At 48.7% G+C, this 22,046-nt stretch overlaps 1 protein-coding gene across 1 annotated transcript in view; it reads left to right on the forward strand.

Annotated features, from left to right (window-relative positions):
- Positions 1 to 4,760: 4,760 nt before the first annotated feature.
- Positions 4,761 to 22,046, forward strand: part of PPP1R18 (protein phosphatase 1 regulatory subunit 18) — a 55,721-nt gene continuing 38,435 nt past the window's right edge. Inside the window, exons 1-2 of the mRNA XM_015412852.1 lie at positions 4,761 to 5,867; positions 7,434 to 9,119. Of these exons, the coding sequence (XP_015268338.1) occupies positions 7,476 to 9,119 (1,644 nt within the window). The 5' untranslated portion in view covers positions 4,761 to 5,867; positions 7,434 to 7,475. The remainder of the gene's footprint in view (positions 5,868 to 7,433; positions 9,120 to 22,046) is intronic.

Raw genomic sequence — 22,046 nt, forward strand, 5'->3', positions numbered from 1 at the left:
CTCTCTCATCACCTCAATCCGACTCAGGTCTTTCAACACCCCCTCCTGAAATCAGCGGTTCTGGAATGGGCAAGCACTTCCTGTCTTCCACAGAGGCAAAAGATGCATTCATCTTCTCTGCCATTTCCCCATCATCCTTTAGTAATCCTTTCAATCAGATGCACTGTTATATTGATAAATACATAAAATATAGCTTTAATTGGCACACCTACACATACACATTTGGGTGGGGAAGGAAAAAAAGAAACAGTGGGGCCAAGAGGTTATGAAATGTACAAGGCAATCTCGAGAGCCTAGAACAGTGGTAAGAATTGGTAATACTCTTTTTCCCAGCCACGCCATGCTTGCTTGACAGCTTATGTTTGTTATAAAAAAATCTGTCCTTTCAATTAAGGTCCAAGCAGAATCACACTTGCTGATACATGTTAGTTCAGTAATCTCACACCAGAGCTTCTTGTTGAAATATAATCCTTTTGAATCCAGCTGCAGAAAGTCCTGGGCTGTAGGAATGCTCTCCCACTGAACGTTTTCATCATCAGTGTCAGATGCATGTCCATTTTATTCCTTGCATAGAGAGAGGTCAAGCAGGTGAGCCCTAGACTTCATAAGGTCACTTTTGGCAGATGATGGCCTCAGTCATTCCGGAGGAGCTTGTGATGGATTCCCTGATGGTATGGTGGAAAGAGCCTCAAGAGGCTTTAAATGGCCTTGTAACCTACCTCAGGTTTCTTATTAGAGAAGGTGGATTTTTAAAAATTCATAGATGCCTTTAAGAACTGGACAACTGGTAGAAAGTGCCATCAATTTGCCACCAATTTATGGCAATCCCATGTGGTTTTCAAGGCAGGAGATGTTCAAAGGTGGTTTTGGTTTTGCCTGCCTCTGCAAAGCAACCCCGGATTTCCTTGGTGGTCTCCCATCCAACTTCTAACCAGGGCTGACCCTGCTTAGCTTCTGAGATCTGATGAGTCTGGGTCAGCCTGAGCTAACCAGGCCAGGACTATACCCTGATGGTATATAGCCACTATTATTAGGTTGGGTAACAGTGGTGCCTGGTTGGGTGTTGGCAGGGATGGAGTTGGCAGGGTTTGCTGTGAGGCCAGGTTCTTCGGCTTTGTGTCTTCCTTATATGTCCTTCTGTTGTTGGTGAGTAGGTGTTTCAAAGAGGGTTCAACAAGAAAGACTTCCAAGCAGCATCTGCTGGTCTACCACACGAGAGTTTGTGCTACAACTGGCTACTGGTCAGAGTGCTGACTTCAGATCTGGGAGACAGACCTAGGCTAGAATCTCCTTTCTGTCATGGAAACATGTGGGGCCACCGTGAGCCCGTAACTCACTTTCAGCCTAGCTTCCTTCATGGTGTTGTGATTGCAAGGATAAAGGTTGGGAGAATGACATTGTAAGCAAATCTGGATCCCCATCGGGGAGAAAAGTGGGATATAATAAATGTCTACATAAGAGCATAAGAGAAGCCATGTTGGATCAGGCCAACAGTCCAGCCAGCCCAACACTCTGTATTGCACAGTGGCCAAAATCCAGGTGCCATCAGGAGACGCACCAGTGGGGCCAGAACTCCAGAAGCCCTCCCACTGTTGTCCCCCCCAAGCACCAAGAACACAGAGCATAACTGCCCCAGACATAGTGTTCCCTCTATAGGTAAAGGTTTCCCTTGCTCGCAAGCAAGTCAAATCCAACTCTAGGGATGCAGTGCTCATCTCCGTTTCCAAGCCAAAGAGCCAGCACTGTCCAAAGAAGTTTCTGTGGTCATGTGGCCACATGTGGTCATGTGGCCGGCAGAACACTGTTACCTTCCGACCAAAGTGGTACCTATTTATCTACTTGCAATTTCTTGCTTTCGAACTGCTAGGTTGGCAGGAGCTGGGACCAGAGATGGGAGCTCAGTGCATCATACAGCACTCGGGTCTAGAACTGCTGAACTACCAACCTTCTGGTCTGCAGTTCAGCATCTTAACCATTTGAGCCACCTCTTTACCTTGTGGCTAATAGCCCCTGATGGACCTCTGCTCCAAATGTTTATCCAGCCCCCTATAAATAAATATGATTCTTGTCATTTGCTTGCTGCAACAAATTAACATGGCTACCTGTCTATATAATTTGCTCTTGTCACCATTATTTTTGAGGAGCTTGTAGCAGCAGGTTGGTTTGCCTAATCTTCCAGTGACAGCCTTGAACTACAGATTAGAAAATATCTTCAGGGATACTTTGAAAGCAACTTGGGTAGTGCTACTCTACTAGGAATACTATATGCTTCTTGGAACCTTCTAGTGTTGGCTGGAATGGCGAAGTTGGGGCTAGGGCCCCAGGAGAACCAGCCAGGACAGTCATTGTGGTGTAATACTTAGAGTGGCCGAGCGCCGAATAGATTCTTTTGATCTATGGTGCTGGAGAAGACTCTTGAGAGTCCCTTAGACTGCAAGAAGATCAAATCAGTCAATCCTAAAAGAAATCAACCCTGACTGTTCCCTGGAAGGCCAGATAATGAAACTGAAGCTCAAATACTTTGGCCACCAAATGAGAAGGGAGCACTCACTGGAGAAGACACTGATGCTGGGAAAGATTGAAGGTCAAAGAAGACGGGGATGGCAAAGGATGAGATGGTTAGACAGTGTCATAGATGCAACGAACATGAAATTGAGCAAAATTCAGAGGATGGCAGAAGACCGGAAGGCCTGGCATGATCTGGTCCATGGGGTCGCGAAGAGTCGGACTCGACTGTGTGACTGAACAACAACAACCACCCATAGTGGCAGAATAGGACTTCGGAGATCTAGGTTCAAATCTCCACTCTGCCATGAAACTTACTCTATGACCTTAGGCCAGTCAACTCTCTTTCGGTTGTTGTGAGGATAAAGCAGAGATGGGAGAACTGTGTCTGCAACCCTGAGCCCCTTGGAGGAAGGGAGGAAGGATCAATACATGGCTTTTTAAACACAGAGGGCAGGACTGTAGGAAAAGAGAGCAGAGCCCTTGGATTACCATGTTTTTCAATACTTTTGTTATCTATTTCCATAAATACTGAAGGCGGAGGGGTTGATACACCTTACCCTGTTCTGTGGATATATATTGCTCATGTATTATTGTTTTCCTTTACACTGTGGTCTTTTTGGTTTGTTAGCTGCTTTGGAGACTTGTAAGTTAAAAAGGGGGGTTATAATCTTAAAAAATAAAATAATTAATAATTAATTGTTGCTTAACATTAATTGCAGCATAATTTTAGTTTTATTTAAAATAATATTTTATTTTAAAATAAACATAAAATACTATCCAGTGTTCCCTTCTAAGCTGTGGAATCTTGTGAACAAAAATTCAACTTTGTGAGCTACTGGCATTAAATTTGTGAATGAGTGATTTGGCTACTGCATACATTAATTTGCTCCGAAGCCATCCGTCTTGAGCTATGAGAAAAATGTGTGAGCCAGAGGCAAAAAAACTGTGAGCTAGCTCACACTCACTCAGCTTAGAGGGAACACTGCATCTAATTATATTACTATAGGCAAAAGTGAAATCTGCATGGATTCTCCAGTATTGGGGGGGGGGGTGTTTCCCTGCAGACACAGATCACATCCATGGCCGTAAGAGTCACCCTGAAAATAACAGATTCATCCCTTTATGGAATAACAGAGTACATACAGATCCTCCTTCTACAGGTAAGCCATTTGACACTTTCTAATCAGGTCCCTGCCTGCTGTCAAAAGATGTGTGCATTGTAAAAGACACACACACTTCATGGTGCGCCACAGTGGTGCAAAATTACACATCCTACTACACACAAGGCATGGATGGATCCTAATGATTCTTATGTCCTAAATTCCTCATATCAACATAATTCGTATCTATGTGTGCAGACTGCACCTTAAAAAACACAGATCCAGAACCTTGTAGCACCATCCCATGGCATAAACGCATGGATGCGATGGCTTTTTTTTTTTAATGGGCAGGTGCTTCTCTGTATTCACAGAGAGACTCCTTCTCCAGAATGATTGAGGCCACATTCATCTGCCAAGGCGTCCTGTGCCGTAAAAACACACCACGTGTATGTATCCTTTCTGTTTCCTAAGAAATACACAGGCCAGTTAAATAAATAGGCATTCCACGCCCACCCATTTGGGCAGCTCCGCGCGTGGAGAGGACGATGCCTAAATAGATTTCACCCAGGTAAAAAGAGCGTTGCTATTTAGGGCAAGGGGGAAGAGCGCGGCATGGGGGGACGAGAGAGCCTCTGTTCTCTCTCTCTCTAATGCGCTCCGGGAGCTCCGTAAGGTTAGACGGCTTCAAGGCTAAGCAGGCCCCAATCTATGGGGAGGAAGCTCTTCTGCACAGGCCTCCTATGATCGGCACTGTGTTGCACGGCTCCACACGCTCCGAAGCCAGACCCCGGGATTCCTGATGAGCCGACTCCTCCCTCCCTGACCCAGCCCTCCCCGCCAGACCCCCCCCCATATCTACTGCCAGCCGACGCCCCGCCCCTTTTCATTGTCCTCCCCGCCTGTTTATACACAAAGACCCCCGGTTTCCCTTCTTCTCTCTCTCTCTCTCTCATCCCTTGCCCTTTCCTCTTTCTTTCTTTTAAAAAATCTTTCCCTTCCTCTTTTCTTCCTTTCTTCTACCTCTCTTCCCTCCCCTCCCTCTCCTGTCTCCCCATTTCCTCCTCTCTCCTCCCCCCTTCCCGGTTAAAGGATTTCAGAAACGGGGGCGGAGTGGAGCTCGGTCGAGGATTAAAAGCAAGCGGGGGTGTGTTGAGAGAAGGTCGGTCGAGGATTTGTTTTCCCCCTTCCACCCTCTTCTCTTCTGTCGCTCCGGTCCGAAAACTTCTTCTGGGGAAGCGGCGGAAGAAGGATTTTTTAAAAAAGAAGAAGGAAGAAAAGAGAAGGGGGGGAGGAGGAGGGAGGAACTAGCCAAACCCTTTCCCACCGGCAGCCGAGACCAGATCCACCCGGATCCCCTCCCTTGGCTCAGGGGGAACGAGAGCGCGGAGAGGCGACCGGGTTCCCTCCGCCTTCCCCGGCCAACGCGACCCAGAAGGCGCAGCATTGCAACCCGCCACGCTTCTAGCAGCCATGGGCCGAGCGAGGGATCGTCCAGCCCGCCGTCTGCTCCACGTTCAGCTGGTCTGAGAGCGTCCAGGGACCCTTCTCCGCCCCTCCCTCCGGTTCCGAAGACTGAGCGATCTCCTCGTTTGTGCGGGAGCCCCCGCGGAGAATCCAGATGGGGTGCTGCTAATCCGGAGTGGTCCCGTCTGCATCTGCTCATCCTCTCGGACGCCTGGGTTCCGGCGGGTCCGCGGAGCATCCCCGGTCCAAGGACGAAGGACGTCCCTTGGTCCCCACTATTTTCCCCTCGGGCCCAAAGCTATTGATCTCCCGGCGGATCCCTGCGGCGCTTGGGTTCTCTCGGGTTATCGGGATATATTATTTCCACCGCTGATCAAAAGGTTCCTTTGAACTGCTGTTCCGTCTTTGGCCGCCTGGGTTTTAACGAGTTAATTAACACTCCCACTATTGATTTAAAGGGATTTTTTCAAAAAAGAAAACACCGGCTTTCTCTAGACACCCGAATGCTTGGAATTCCCTGGATAGGAGTTCTTCTTGGTCCACAAATACTCAGCCTCCCACTGGCATTATTCCCTCGGACTCCTGGGTTCCAACCGAGCTGCTGCTAAGATCTGTCTTCCACGCTGCTTTGCCTAGCGCTAGCGGTGCCGCCTCCACTACTAGCCTGGCTGCTGACCCAATTGAGAACTTCACAAGGTGGTGTTAGGTACCAAAGTCAACCTCCTGCTCTGGTTTGCTGCTATTGATTCTGTACTGGCTCTTGAACTCCTGGGATTGCTTGACATCCGGATTCCGGTAAATGCTCCTCTCATTCATCTTGTGCGCAGCTCTTTGACACCCCCATCCTCACCCACCTGCCCCCTTTTCTTTTCAACCATGGTCTGCTTGGCTTCTGTCATCAGACGGCAATGGGATCCACTGGGGGACTTGTTTAAGATGCACAAGTATCCTGCCTGTCTTCACCAAATTGAAACGATTTGGCATAGAGGCAGTGTCCCTTCCAAACATAGAATTTTTGGCGTGGTTTTCTTAATCCCAAACCGTTTCCCATATCAGGTTCCGCTTGAAGAAATGTTCCCCACTCTTTGGGTCAAATATTATGGGAGGGGGGACAGAAGCAGCTGTCCAATATGAGCTATGACAATATCCCTCAGCCAGCTGTGGGGAAATTCACCTCTATATCTCCCACTTCCCTGCAGTTTGGAATCTAGGTTTCTGTTTCTAGGCTTGAAAGCATGAGGTCTCCTTGGTTTTGATCTAGATTCAGTAACCTGGATTAATTGTCTTCTCCTTGATCTTGATTCTCGATTGCTGGGCCAGATTACAGCACACGAGAACCTAGTCTATTAGAGCAAACCTATGCAAAGAGTTACTCCAGTCAGTGGCCTTAGACTGGAGTCCTTCTGCATAGGATTGCACTGCCAAATTCTCACCAGCCAGGAGTTTTAGTCTAGACCAGTCCATCTAGTTAACTGCTGCCTTCTGGTTTTACATTCACAGAAATCCCAGAATGCACTTAAAAAGCATTTTTTTAAAAATCAGCATTTCCCCTCCTTCCTTCCCAGTCATACCCTTGTTGCCGATAGCATAGACAGACAAAGAAGATATGTTAAAGCACGTTCAGAGATCGCTAATCCTTAGATCCTTCCTATCCCTCCTCTTCTCACGCACACACACGGCAGCCAGCCTGCATTCGGGTGCCTGGGTTCCTTGGGTGAAGAAGACCCACGTGTGGAGCTGTCACCTCCCCGGGGCGTGAGAGGGTGTGACGTGTGCGGAAAGGGTGAGTGGATTGGGTGTGTGTGGGGGGGGAGAAACCACATCCCAGGCGGAGCCCAAAGGAGGGCTTGCCTTCTTACTGTTTTTTTCTCTCGTCCTTCTGCCTTCTCTTCCTGAGTAGCTGGAGCTCTCCCTTCTACCTCCCTCCTGAATCTCCTCCCTTCCCTAGTCCTTACAGTTATCCTTCCCTCTCTTCTTCCTCCTCCTCCTCCTCCTCCTTCGGGCTCTACCCCTCTTCTTCCCTTCCCCTCCTTCCCCAGATGTCTTGGTCCCCCTCTTCTCTTTCCCCTTTCCTTTAGCCCTCTTTGCCCCACACTTCTCCTCCAGTCACCTTTCCACTTCTCCACCCAGTTTCTTTGATTTTGCTTTGACTTTCTCTTCCCCATTCTTTCTTCTCCCCCCCTTTCCAGGCCTCCTTTCCACTTGACTGTCTCTCCCCCCCCCTTCATTTCCTCTCATCCTTCATCCCCTCCCTCTTCTCTGTTGCTGTTCACTGACTTCATTTCCCTCTCTTTCCCCCTCTGCTTTGTAACTTGCTCTTCTTTAGAAGAAGAAGAAAAAACTACCCTGTTTCTTTCCCAGGTTTTCCTCCCGTTCCTCCCCCCCCGCTATCCCTGTGTGAAGATGTCTTCGTCTCCTGCACTGCCAGAGTGGAAGCTCCAGTTACTGGAGCGTCGCCGCAAAGAGGAGGAAGAGGCCCGCCGGCGGGAACGGGAGCAGCAAGACCGCATGGCAAAAATGCCCACCTGGAAACGGGAGATCATCGAAAGACGCCGGGCCAAGCAAGGCTCTAATGCTTCCTTCTCCGAGCCCAGCGGGCCGGGAGGAACAGAAAGTGGGGCGCCCCCCGCTCCTGCTACCCCACAGCCCTGCCAGGAGGGGGATCCAGAGAGCTCTGTGCTGCAGGAGAAGATTGGCCCGGTCCATCAGAACCCCTTCATTCAGCTGGAGAAGCGGCGCCATAAGGAGTCCGCCCCGTCTGAGAGCGACCTTGCGAGCGCAAAAGCCAAGCAGATTGTGGATCTGTACGGGCAGATTCCTGGTGTCCGCACGCTGCGTGCAGACAATGTCATTATCATTGAGTCGGTCCCGGGGGCGCCGCCGGCTCAGCTCGCCAGCGACCGGCGCTCTGGGGAGTCCAAATCGGGCAGTGTGGAGTCCCTCAACGAGCTGCTGGCCCGTCGTGGCGGCAGCGTCACCGAGATCCGCGCCGGGGAGGTCTTCATCGTCAAGTCGGCCTTGAGCCGTAGTGTGGAGGACCTTGATTCTGTTGGCAAGGCGGAGTACCGATCGTCGTTGCCCCTTGAGCAGCGCCGGGGGCGGGTAAGCAAATTGCTAAGCAGGTTCAGCCAGGAGGATGGTGGCAGGCCGATATCACCATGCCCAGTGAGATCCCTCAGCACCGAGAACTTAACGGAGGGTACCTATGTGGCCAGAAGGCCTGGCCGTGTACCAACAGATCCCAGCCCAACCCGGCAGCACCATGACAGAACACCCAGTCCTCCCCGTGACCTGCCAGGCCTCACCTCACCGGTGCCCTTCACTGTGGCATCTTACCGCAGCCAATTTGAAGCCAAATCAAGCAGTGGCGAGGTCTGGCCGGACAGCCCTCCAAGACGCTCACCGACGGGCAGAATGTGGGGCAGAGAGGCTGCCTCCCCTGAGAGAGGGCCCAGATTGGACAGCATTGATCCTGAGGCCACGTTTGAGTTCCGTCCAGCGCTGCCACCAGCACCGGTTGCTGAGGATGATGTCCAGGGCAAGGCCTTGGCTAATCTACGGCTGCACTCCCGGAACTCCTTTGTGGTTGTGCCGCGACGGGCCTCGGCCTCCCCGCTCCCACCCACAGAACTCAAGCAGGAAGCCAGCCCTTCTCCTTCTTCACCCAAGCCCCCAGCCCTCACTTCCTGCTCCTCACCCAGCTGTGAGCCGCTTCCCCCGGAGGCCGAGGATCCACCCGAGGCTGAGGCCATGAGACGCGGTGGAAACTGCAATGCCAAGGAGGATGTCAGGATGGGGGGCTGGGTTCGTGCCTCGTCCCCCCACCCGGCCGTGCAGCGTCGCAGCGGCAACACCATTACGATCAACCCTCGCAAGGCCCCTGTGACACCTGTCACTGCAGTGGAGAACGGCATTGAGAGTGACACTCCCACAGCCGTGGCACCGGTGAAGAAACGCTATCCCACCGCTGAGGAGATCCAGGTGATTGGAGGCTACCTCTCGCTTCAAAGGTCCTGTCTTGCAAAGAACGACCCGCATCGGAAAAAGGTACACACCCCTCTCTGCTGTGTTTCATACTGCCTCAGACTTGCTGGCCATTTCCCCCTTTTTTGAGTGTGTCTCATTTATCTCCTTAGAATGTCCTGCATATTTCCTTCCCACCCACCCCCCAGTCTTTGTTTGCTCTTTCCTTTGCTTCTCCCCTTCCCAATTTCTCTTCCATTCTCTTGTTTTCTTTCTTGCCTTTGTGCCCTTTGACACTACTGGCACAGATTGTGGATCTGTACGGGCAGATTCCTGGTGTCCGCACGCTGCGTGCAGACAATGTCATTATCATTGAGTCGGTCCCGGGGGAAGAATTGAGTGACTTCAACACAACTGATGTACAACAAATAGCATTGAAACACACACCAAAGAGTTGGTGGGCAGAGCCTCACCTGGTAGGCTACAGACCTCGTTACCCTTAACGAGGTCTACATAACATGTCTCCGTGTACAAAATAACATATTTCCATGTACAAAATGCCTTTACCTCTTTGTAAGGTAGCTTGCTGATGTTCCCATTTTACAGGTCTCTCGGGGCAAGCCCGGCGTGCCATCCAGAGGGAATCATGGTGGCTTTACTTCGGCTCACTCCCCTTAGTGCTTTATATAGTACTTTTATATTTGCTGCAATGGTGCACACTTTCTTGTATCTACAAAGAGATGAATTGTAAACATAGTACTAGTACTCATGTCCATGTAAGGGAAGACAGTTAACAGTTTTCCTCTAGAATGCATGAGCCGACTTTAGAGATAACACCCACTGCTAAATGGAACATTTCCCCCGTCTTTCTTTGTCCTCCACCCCCTCATCTTTCTTCTCGCCCTACCCTCTCATGCTTTTGCTACCCTCTCATCCTCCCCAAAATTTTGTCTGCTCAAGGAGAACTTCAGGCTGTCCAGCAGTCAAAGGTCAGCTGCAGTTGACCTTTGACCTACGCCTTTCGTTTGAGAGTGGGAGCATTTTCTGTGGTTCCCCACATGCACCTTTCCATCTTCCCCACAGGTCTCAGTGAGCAGGTTGCTAACATAGGACAGAATGTAGAACAGAAATCGAATATAAGTAGTCACGGATGTAAGGTTTTTTACAACCCTTTCCAGTTGGTAATGCTTGACTTTCATATAGTGCTTTCACTGTTCAAATACTAAGCATGTGCTTTGGTGTAATCCTTACACACCCTTGTTAAGTAGACCTGTATTATTATCCCAGTGCTGTAGATGGGAGGCAGTGAAAGAGTGGCCTTATTTATTAAAAATAGCCAGATAGGGTCCCCAAAGCAGCTTGTCAAAATCACCTAGGAGGTTCATGGCAGAAACAAGATTTAAAATCAGAGACCTCCTTGGATCACAGTTCATTCTCTCTAGCCGTTATGCTGCACCAGCTTACATTGATTCTGCGGGCTTTTACCCAAGACTGACAAGTGAAAATGGCTACCTATAAGTGGCACTTACGGATGATGGCCCCAGGAGGCCCAATTACAGCTCAAGCCCCCTATTGTGTGGGCTAGGTTTTATGAACACACATCAAAAAACGCAAGACTTGGCTTAGTTCAAAGCAGGATCGGTAACGTGGGTGTGGTTCACATGCTATTGTCTGTCAGGCTAAAATTTCAACAGGTGTTGTGTTTTCTTTGAATGGGTGCTTTCAAGTGTTCACAGAAACTCCCCCCCTGTTAAGGACTCCAAACATGAAAAGGTGCACGCATGGGTCCTCTTGTGCTCTGTAATCACTTTTCTCCAATGCACCTGCTCCCTGCTCATCCACAGTTCTTTTATGAATTGTTTTGAGGACCTGTGAGTGTGAATGAACAGATGTTCCTCCCTCAGGATAAGAGATATCCCTCGGCTCCCTTCCAGCCCTATGGTCTGAATTCATTTTGTTTTATATTGCAATATCAGAGGGTATCATGAAATATTTTGTTGCAGTACGTATCCCAAATATGGTAAATGTTAACATTTACTGGTAATTTCAGAAGGCAGCTGTGTTGCTCTGCAGTAGACCAGCTGGACTCAAATCCAGAAGCACCTTAGAGGCCGAACAAGCATTTTGGAGTATGAGCATTTGACTGTCAAAGCTCCCTTTGTGAGATACTGGTAATTGTTAACATTTAAAGAGGCCTAGAGGGCAATGTCAGAGACATCTGACTTTTGCTAGGAAGGCTTGAAGCTAACTGAATGCCTTCAACAAATATCCAAATGTTATCCTTATTTGCATCACTTAACAGTAAGGGTTATTTTCCATACCACTTACCATGTTTTCATTCTCTGGATTGTTTTTGGCATGTCCTTATGGGGAAAAACAAACTGCATGATACAAAAGTTTCTAGCATTTCCTGCTGGTCCCCTTGAAAATCTTAAGAATTCCTGGCAAATGTCAACATATATACCAGGTTTGACATGTACTGCTATATAGAAAATGTATTTATTTATTTATTTATTCTTTAGATTTGTATCCCGCCCTCCCCGAAGGTTCAGGGTGGCTAACAAGGGCATAAATGCCTAATAAAAACAATAAGAACAGTATAAAATACAATACAATATACAACATAATACAATTAATAAAATATCGGTGCTCCACTACTTACTCCAATTCATAAAATCAAGATGGTGTTCTGCAGCTGTTATAACAATACAACGATCATATGTCCCCACAACCCTATCATCCGCCAGGTACGTCTCGCACCCCCGATGGTACCCGCTCCAGCGGTGGTAAGGGTGCAGTGATGGAAAAAGCGTTGGTGGAATAATGGTGGTGGCGGCTCCTACTCGAAAGCCTGACGGAAGAGCTCGATTTTACAGGCCCTGCGGAACTGCCCAAGGTCCCGCAGGGCCTGGATCTCTTCTGGGAGCTCATTCCACCAGGTAGGAGCCGCACCGAAAACGCCCTGGCCCTGGTCACAGCAAGTTTGATGTTCCTGGGGCCTGGAATATCCAGGAGATTTTGGGTCCCCGACCGTAGTGCCCTTGGGGGAACATGCGGGGAAAGGCGGTCCCTTAGGTAGGCCGGAAAATGTAGGTGCAAAATTACATAGTTCAAGAAAACAAAGGCATAGTGATATTATAATATTATAATTTCCACTTGTATCCCTCATGGATTTTCTTACCCATAATCTTACTTTAGAGCATCCATTTTTCATAGAGCCAATCTTGAAGATCTCAAAAAGAAATAGTGCCAGCGGAGCCACAGTTCCTTCAGGCTGCTCTTTCCTAGTCAGCATAAGGTTTTTTCTCAAAGCTGGAAGAAGAAAAAAATGGTTGTAGAGGAGAATTCAGGGGAGGAGGACTAGGCAGGAAAAGGGTTAAGCCCTTGCCTACTCCCTTTCCCCTCCAAATTATGCCCATCTCAGCTGCTTTTTAGATGTTCATCAGAGACCCAAGTCCAGGTCTCTGGTGAACATCTAGCTGAGACAAGTGCTAAACAGACCTGGGTCTTCTGCCTGTATGGGAGGAAGTGGGGCCTGTCGTGTCTGAAAGTGTTGGGAACAGGGAGGGGTTTAAAACTTGGTCAGGCTGCCTGATGGTTGTTTTAGTGCAGCGATAGTCACTCAGTGGCTCGGGAGCCGCAAGTGGCTCTTTGACATGCCACCCGTGGCTCTTCTGAGCACTGTTCTGTAGTGTGGCACCTGCCCCATGACATGTCTCAGAAACGGGGGCAAGGCCCTTGGCCTGGCTTCCCACAGTGAAACAGCTGACACTGGAAGAATGAGGAACGAATAAGGTGCAAGCGTCCCTGAGGTACAGGCCTCATGCCAGGGATAGCAGTAAATGCAGCTCTTTTGGTTGATAGTGATTGTGAATGGGGCTCTTCATGAGCTGCAGAGCAAATACCACAGTTCTAGATCAAGGTCTTAGCCAAGGAGAGGTGTATATAGTGGGTACATACACATCCTACAGCCCATGGGCTGCAACCAGCCCACTGAAGCCATGTTATGCACTCCGCAGCTGGCTCCTGACAAACTGCTTGCCATTTCCCAGAGCAGGGACATGGCGGTAAGTTGAAGGTCGGGAATGCCAACTCTCAGCTGCTCTAAGGCTGATTCCCCCCATAAAATACATAAAGGAAATGTCTTTGTTTCATCCCAAAGGTTGCAACAGGGAAATTTCCAGAGGGTGTGTGTGTGTGTCAGAACACTGCCTGTCAGCCCAGAGACCAGCTAAGAGGCTGTGTTCTAGTTCTGACCCACCAAGAGTTAACCTGGGCTATAGCGGAACCAGGTAACATCTCAGAACAGCCCACTTAGTTTGGTGTAGTGGTTAAGTGCACGGACTCTAATCTGGGAGAACCGGGTTTGATTCCCCACTCCTCCTCTTGCACCTGGCTGGATGACCTTAGGCAAGCCGTAGTTCTGATAAGAGCTGTTCTTGGAAAAGAGCAGTTTCTGTCAAGAGCTCTCTCAGCCCCACCCACCTCACAGGGTGTCTGTTGTGGGGAGTGGAAGGGAAAGGAGATTGTAAGCCACTCTGAGACACCTTTGGGTAATGAAGGGCGGGGTCTAAATCCAATCTCTTCTTCTTTGCTTCACTTAGCCCAATCCTAGGGTTTCTAGCCTCCAGGTAGCACCTGGAGATCGCCCGCTATTACGATTAATGGCCAAGATCCATTCTTCTACAGAAAATGGCTGCATTAGAGGGTGGACTCTATGGCATTATACACTGCTGAGGTCCCTCCCCTCCCCAAGCCCCACCTTCTTCAGGCATAGCCCCCAAAATCTCCAGGTATTTCCCAACCCAAAGCTGGCAGCTCTAACTAATGGCTCACATAACAGGTTTTGGCGTGTGCTCCCACACACATACACATCTGGATATAGAGCAAATTGAGGGGAGAGCCTGAAAGTGATGTTGGTAAGGAAGGGAGATGGGTGAAGAGATTGAAGAGAAGAACGTGAGCAGAGCCAGGAATTATGGAAATGACCTAGCAGCTGCATGGTTTCTCGATGTGAAATGAACAAGACCGGACATGTCAAAACCAAAGACGTCCCCTTTGCAAATCTCTCAGTGAGAGCTTGAGGCTGGAACTGCACCCTAAAAGTCAGGCTGTGGTTTGGGCCTTTGACAGGGCAGGGTGCCATACACATATATCATTGACTAATTCAAGCCCTGTTTATATGGCTCTTGCACTACAACACGGCCAGCAAGACATAGAAAGGAAAAGCAGGGGATCTAAATGGGAGTTATCAGCTGCCAGAGTGGAAAGCCCTCATAGCCAGCATGATGCAGTGGTCAGAATGCCAGACTAAGAATTGAGAGAATGAGATTTGGATCCCTAGTGTGTCAGTGAAGCACGCTGGGTGACCCTGGGCCAGTCGCTCTGTTTCAGCCTAATTTACCTCACAGGGTTGTTGTGGAAAAAAATGGAATGGGGGAGAACCATCAAATTGTAAGCCGCTGGATCCTCGCTGAGGAGAAAAGTGAGCTATAAATACCTAATAACATAAACAGCTATGAATTTCCCACTCTTCTAAGCTAAGGATCAGGCCTAAAACCAAGGTTGGATCCCCCCTCCCCCTACGCACACTCACAATGGAGCTCTATCTGAAAGCTCCTCGAAATGGTCACCCGTGCAGCGGGGCACCCTCCAAATGTATTTGGGAGCTACTCTCTAGTGGACAAGCAGTGATTTTCAGTATAGGCTGCTGCCCTTTTCCCTAGGCTGACTCTCTTATCCATCCCACTTCCACACATCTGGTCAGTCTTATGAGGGTGAGAAGTACCTCTAAGGATAATGCCAGCACTGTGTTTAAACAGCAGAGTCTTAGACAAGATGGCGCCAACATAGAGTGCCCACCCGACACAACACTTGCCCGATCTATACCCCTCCCCTCAGCCTTGGAAATACTTTCCCCTTTCTAGAACACAAACCCATTAGAAAAGAGTCGGCATCCAGAAGATGCCAGCCCTGAATTGCGCCCCAAATTAACCGGCCTGAGATGGGACCTTGGCGATTATGCCAGCCCTAGCAGAAGGCATACACACTTACACAGAAGCCGTCAATTCCCCACCACAAAAGGGCTTTTCATAGCAGCCACTGTACACCATGGCCAGGGGTCACCGGATGTGCCCCTAGCCAATATAGTGGCCCGTTTCTTTGGTACTTCATAAAGGGGTTATTTAGCTAAGTTGCTAGCTACGTGAGAGGCATCCTGGGTCCTTTGTTACGGAGCCTTGGGCTTTCTGTCAAAAAAGATGTTCCTTTTTCCAGCCACCAAACACACACATATTTCTTCTCCTCATCCTTGTTTATTAACTCTGTCCTCTCTCTTTTCCATCTTCCTGCAGACCTAGGGAGGCAACAAAGGAGCTGAGACGTCTCTTTAGGCACTTGGTTAAATAACCCTCTTAAGGGGATCTTTTTGTCAGTCTTTAATTATCATTCATTATGGAAATTCCTTAGCTCATCAGTCCCAAAAGACTAGGCTGGTGCCTTAAAGGAACAGGGTTTCTAGGAGCAGGGTGTCTAGATCACATCTACATTCCATTACGGTCAAGTAAGTTTAGAACCGATTTAACAGTCTTCATTTCCCAGAACTGGAGGGGGGAACCATTTAAATCTGTTCCGCCCAAAAAAAGCTGAATAGGAGTCTTGTGGCATTGTAAAGACAAACACATTTTAATTCTAGGATACGTTTCCGTGGACTGGAGCCTGTCAGTTGCATGAGGTGGTCCCTTCTTGGCAGACAAATGTATATACAAAGCTATAAACAAAAAAGTTGTAAATAGCAGGGTCAAAGGGCCATGCAATGCGGAAAGTACAGGGTGGGATGTAATGGCATAAAAGTGAAGTGTAATCAAGAGATGGACAGAGACCATTCAAAATAGCAGTCATTTGGGATAATGGCATGTGTCCTACCTTAGGCTGGAGGAAGTGTCTCCAGCCTATGCTTTTTCCAGCTTAAGTGGTTCTTCCCATGGCTGCTGTTGAAAGGCACAGTTACAGGAGCTCAATGAAATTTTGGCAACACGACTGGTTTTGGCGCCTGAAATTCAGGCCCTGTCATTCCCCACTCCCCAAAGGGAAACAATTGCTGGGATCTGAAGAGCTGTGAACTGCTGCCAAAGGAAAACAGAGAGAGAAGAAGAGAAGGTTTTTAATACCCCGCTTTCCTCTATCTTAAGGAAGTCTCAGAGCAGCTTACAATCACCTTTCCAGTCCTCTCCCCACAACAGGTACCTTGTGAGGTAGGTGGGCCTGAGAGAGTTCTGAGAGAACTGTGACTGGCCCAAGGTCACCCAGCTGGCTTCATGCAGAGTAGCAGGAAGACAAACCCAATTCTCCAGATTAGAGTCCCCCGCTCTTAATCACTACACCAAATATTTAACATATTTGTTAAATGTGCATGTGAAAATACAAACATGCATGTGTTGAAGAATGTGGTGTGCATCTGCACAAAGCTTCTGTTCATCCTGGCCAGTATTTGTCTGAAGAAATTTCCAGCTTCCAGGGGTGAATATAATTCCAGGCCTTAAAAGATACCTTTCAGAATGGTACGGAAGGGAAAATTCTACCAGGTGCAGTTCCTCTGTACTTGTCATGGCAGTCTTGGCAGGGGAAGAGCCATACCTGTTGAAATTCTGCTTTTCGTGCAGTCATAACTGCATGACACACTGCTCCCATGTCCACCGTGGGCCCGGTGAAGCATACACGCACAGGGAATTTACCACTGAAGCGTAGCTTTTCATGTGCAGTGGGGCTGATTTTGATTGGGATTGCAGCATGCGGGGGGGGGGGGGGGGGGGGCACAAATCTCTGGCTTCCATGCCATGTTCCTGACTAGAAATGACCCTGAGGAACTACTCTTTGCCTTCTAAGGGAAAAGTGTGTGTCCACAAACACAGCAGTCTCAATCTGAATCGGCCTTTATGTGCCTGAGAATCTAAGTTTCAACCTGGAAGAATATATCAAACTAGCTCCTTCTGGCTGTACAACCATCAGTGTCTCTTAGGTGACCTAGAAAATGGGAACAAGAAGAGACAAGATAGCCATACAGTTGCACTGCTTGCTCTCTTTCTCCGAAAGCATCTAAACGTGGATGCCGGACAGTGTACACGCAATATTTGTTAGGTGTATACCTGTTGTAAATGTGCATGTGAAAATGTAAGTTGTGAATGCAACAGACATGCGCGTCGATAAGCAGTTTGCATGCCAGTGTGCTGCAGTGGATAACTTGTCAGACTATGATGCCGGAGATCCGGATCCATATCCCCATTCTGCCAGAGGACCTCACTGGGTGACTTTGGGCCAGCTTAGTCTACTTCACAGGGTTGTTGTTATGAACATGAAATGAAGGATGGTGATGTAAGCCACTGCGGATCCCCACTGGGAAGAAAGGTGGGGGTATTGGTTAATTAAAATACAAAATACAAAATGTGCAGGATGTTGCCTGTAGAAACAGAACCTCACAAAGAAACTAAAGGCAAGGGAGCTTTTAAGAGAGCAGACCGTAAGTGGCATTATACATATCAAAGTCTTTTAGAGTGCTTCCCATTTGCTCCCACAATAGATTGTCTAGTGAGCAAGGTGTGCATGTTTCATACACACACAGTCTCATGGTTAGCATTTTGATTGTTCCTGCTCTGTTCCCATGGATTGTATTATTTGGAATTATTGGGGATGGCCCTTTTGTGGTTTTATTGTCATGGAACATCTCACTTCTGTGTGTGTAAGTGCCCTTCCAACTTATGGGGACCCTAAGAATTAACAACCACTAAAATGTCCTATTGTTAACAGCCTTGTTCAGGTCTTGCAAACTGAGGGCCGTGGCTTCCTTCATAGAGTCAATACACCTCACGTCGGGTCTTCTTCTTTTCCTACTACTTTGAACTTGTCCTAGCATTATTGTCTTTTCCAGTGAGTCTTGGCCTCTCATAATGTGAGCAAAGTTTCATACCCATACATAGTAATGGAGAATACTATCGCATGAATTAACTTGATCTTGGCTGCCAGCAACACATCCTTACATGTAAGAATCTTGTCTAGCTCCTTCAAGGTTACCTGTCCCACTCTCAATCTCCTTCTGGTTCCCTGGTTGCTGTCTCCCTTTTGGTTGATGATCACTCCTAAGCCTCTCCGTGTTTCAGAATTTCAAAACCCTGTAAATGTTAATAAACAGTTCAAAATAGGGTTGCCATGATCCCCCCCTCCCATAAGGGCGGGTTTTCCCCCGCTTTCAGGGCCCCCAATTGGCCGCCAGCCAGGTGGTCACCATAGAGTTTTTGTCCAAATGCTAGAGAGTCCCCTGCATGACGTGTCTGGAGTGACATCATCACAGTACACGCTTTGTGTGCACACCATAAGATTCAGGAACCCCAGCTGGAGCCCCCCCCCCCCCCCCGGCAGCCAGGTAAGACCTGGCAACCCTAGTTCAGAAAGAAGATAGGGTGTATATCTGAGGACCAAGTGTGTACAGTTGACTGTTATGACCTGGTAACTGATACAGTTTCAGAACATGCCAATGGCACATGTAGGTACAGACCTGTTTTCTCACTGTTGAATGGGTACAACTGAGCCTGATTGTAATCTTTGTTCTGACCTCTGTGCTTTGGTATCCCCACCACCCCATCTGTCCCAACTTGTCTCCATTCCAGCCAGCCAGCCATTCGTTATCCCCCTCAGGGAAAATTCCAGCCCTGCCTTTTCATCCCTTGCTGGCTTTTCTCACCCGCCCCCTTTTCTTTCGATACAAATGGCCCTTTTATCTTGTGGCCTGCTCGAAGCAGCGAGGCCTGGCTGGAGTTCCCCTCCTCCTTGCTGCATTTCTTTGGCCTGAGCTAGAGCACTCTGGCTAGGGCCCAGGGCTGACACAACGGCCTCTGAGAGGAAGTGAGCCCGGCTGACATCAGCTGAATGCAAAGGCCTGGCTCAGCCGCCTTCCTCGTCTGAGCTAGCAAATTGGTGTGCTGCTTCTGTTTGAGGGCAGGCACCAGACGGGGAAAGACACCATTAAGACCTCTGGATGGGGGGTGGGGGAGCTAATCTAGTTTTGGTGATTCGGAGAGGACTAAGACAGTTCAACAGAGAGGCACCGAGGTTTAATGCTGATTATCTCTGTGGCACCTCAGAGAACAACTAGTTACACTAACACATACCAGCAACAGCTCACTTCATCGTATCTCTCCGTGTCTCTCCCAATATTCATCCAATCTCAGACAGAGATTCTGTGAGGGTAACCATACATTCAGAAGGAGAAGAGGATTGGATTTATACCCCACCCTTCACTACCCGAGGGAGTCTCAGAGCGGCTTACAATCCTTTTCCCTTCCCCTCCCCACAACAGACACCCTGTGAGGTAGGTGGGGCTGAGAGAGCTCTTGCCAGAACTGTCCTTGAGAGAACAGCTCTGACAGAACTATGGCTTGCCCATGGTCATCCAGTAGCTGCAAGTGGAGGAATGGGGAATCAAACCCAGTTCTCCAAGATTAGAGTCCACACACTTAACCACTACACCAAACTGGCTCTCAGTATTCAACTTCTAATGTTTTCCACATGGCCTGATTGAAATGAATAAGGCATTAAAATTATAGGGTGGTGAGCTGCAGACCGGAAGGTCTGTAGTTTGGCAGTTCGAGACCCTAGTGCCGTGTGACAGAGTGAGCTCCCGTCTCTGATCCCAGCTCCTGCCAACCCAGCAGTTCCAAAGCAAGAAATTGCAAGTAGAAATTGCGGTGGCTCACGTGGTTAAGACGCTGAACTGCAGGCTGTGGAAGGTCAGTAGTTCAGCAGTTCGAGGCCCAAGTTGCCGCATGATGGAGTGAGCTCCCGTCTCTAGTTCCAGCTCCTGCCAACCTAGCAGTTCAAAAGCAAGAAATTGCAAGTAGTAAATAGGTACCACTTTGGTGGGAAGGTAACAGCGTTCCGTGCGCCTTAGTGTTTAGTCATGCCGGCCATATGACCACGGAAACGTCTTTGGACAGCGCTGGCTCTTCGGCTTTGAAACGGAGATGAGCACCGCAACCCTAGAGTCGGACTCGACTGGCTTTCGAGCAAGGGAACCTTTACCTTAAATAGGTACTGCTTTGGTGGGAAGGTAACTGCGTTCTGTGCGCCTTGGCATTTAGTCATGCCAACCAGATGACCACAGAAACATTTTCGGACAGTGCTGGCTCTTTGGCTTGGAAACAGAAATGAGCACTGCCCCCTAGAGTCGGATTTGACTAGCTTTCGAGCAAGGGAAAGCCTGAACTATTAGAGAGGTGTTGCAAGTACCATTTCAGGTCAGAAAAATGGAGATGGGGAGACATAAGCAACCTCTTCCCTGTGCCATGCACCACAGTTCTGATCCAACTCTGTGCTGAGGAACTGAGTTCTCAGGAGGGAACTCACAGTTTATGTCTGAAAGTCCTTGTGGCAGAGCTGGGCATGACCCGAGGACTTCGTAGCGTAGTTTGGCCGTGAGTCAGGACAGAAGTCCATCTAGAAGGAGGAGATCAGCTGGACAATGTCAGGACGAAGTGAGCATTCATATCCAGTGGGGGCCAGGCTAATTTTCCCCTCGATGGAGTTCATTCTAGGTTGGAATCAGTAATGGTACAACTATTCCGTCATGTCCCTGAGAACTGAAACCGATGCGCCAGGGATCACAGATCTCTGTCTGCCTGTAAAGAATAAATATTGTTTGAGCACAGGCACAGTTTGGATCAGGGATGAAAGAGAGGGGGGAAAGGGGGATTTTAACTCTTCAAGCCCCGCTCAGTGTCAGAAATCAAACTGAGCTCTGCACGGTTAACAGTTTTAAAGGCGCGGGGGGGGGGACAAATCCGTCTCTGTCCTCTCTATTTTGGCCTTTATTCCAGTTGCCCATGAGAGAGACCAGAGGGCTCTTTCACTCACATCTGCAGTCTGGCATGTAAACAGAGAGTTCTTAATGCCAGGAAAGTATCGGCTTGTTCTCTGGGTGATGGTGGAGCCAAGCTTGGTTTCCCTTTGCCCTGGTGGCCTCCCTGGAAGCAAAGGGATACACATTTCCAGTACTCCGTAGACCTCACCGGCTAGAAGTGAGCATGTTCTCCACTCCACTCCACATCTGTATTCTGCCAAGGATACTGATAGGTAGGTAGTCAGAATATCTTTCACTAGCCTGCTACCCATGCTTCGCTACAGTACTTAAGTTCCGTAAATCCAGTTATAATACTGATTATGTGAAATTTGAAATGTGACAGTTGTTGTAGGAATTCTAATGGAGAAGATTGTAGTGTAAGAAATGAAGTGAGACATACGTACTTCCCCCCCTCTACTGAAGGACCTCTCTGTAGACCACATTGGTGGTTCTGCCCTCAGGTGCTAGGATCACCAGGCTGCTTGGTGAGCTCGCTCTGGAGCAGGCCACATAGAACTGTCCATTTAAGAAGCAGTCGTCTGTTAAGTCAACTCCTGCCACCTTCCACGAAAGTGATGGCCTCTCTACTTGTGTTCCTGGATTGTTTTGCTCATATGGAGACTGTGTTGTTCTGAGCACCTCTTCCTGGTACTTGGCCTGCGCAGCTCAGTGCACTGCAGGATTACTATGTGCAAATGTCTTCGCCGCATCCCTAAGTTGCCTCCTCCTTGTAGCGCTGGTGTATCTGGCTCCACGTTTGCCAGGAGCTTTCTTGGGGGCAGGAAGGAGGTGAAAGGTGTGAGGGGGAGTTGGTGTGAGGGAGTGGTGATGTGGTGGACATTTCTTCAGGTTCATGAGGGAGGCACACATCGAAATGGCTCCTAGAAATGTCCTTTACTATCTCCCCATAAACATTCATTAACTCAATTGCCATGCTGGCTTTTTTGAAAAATGTCTGTTCAGGAGTCTTGAATAGCTGATTTCCGTAACTGTTCTCAACTGTCTGCAGTCTCTTCTAACTGTGTTTTTACCTCAGAACATTGAGATCCACAGCTGAGCAATCAGAGGGAGGGGGGAGGTGCAGCTGGCAGGCTTTACCTCAGAACTCTGAGCTACACAGTTGA

The sequence above is a fragment of the Gekko japonicus genome, unplaced genomic scaffold, assembly GCF_001447785.1.
Source record: "Gekko japonicus isolate JY-2015 unplaced genomic scaffold, Gekko_japonicus_V1.1 scaffold1199, whole genome shotgun sequence".
In the NCBI taxonomy this organism is placed as follows: Eukaryota; Metazoa; Chordata; class Lepidosauria; order Squamata; family Gekkonidae; genus Gekko; species Gekko japonicus.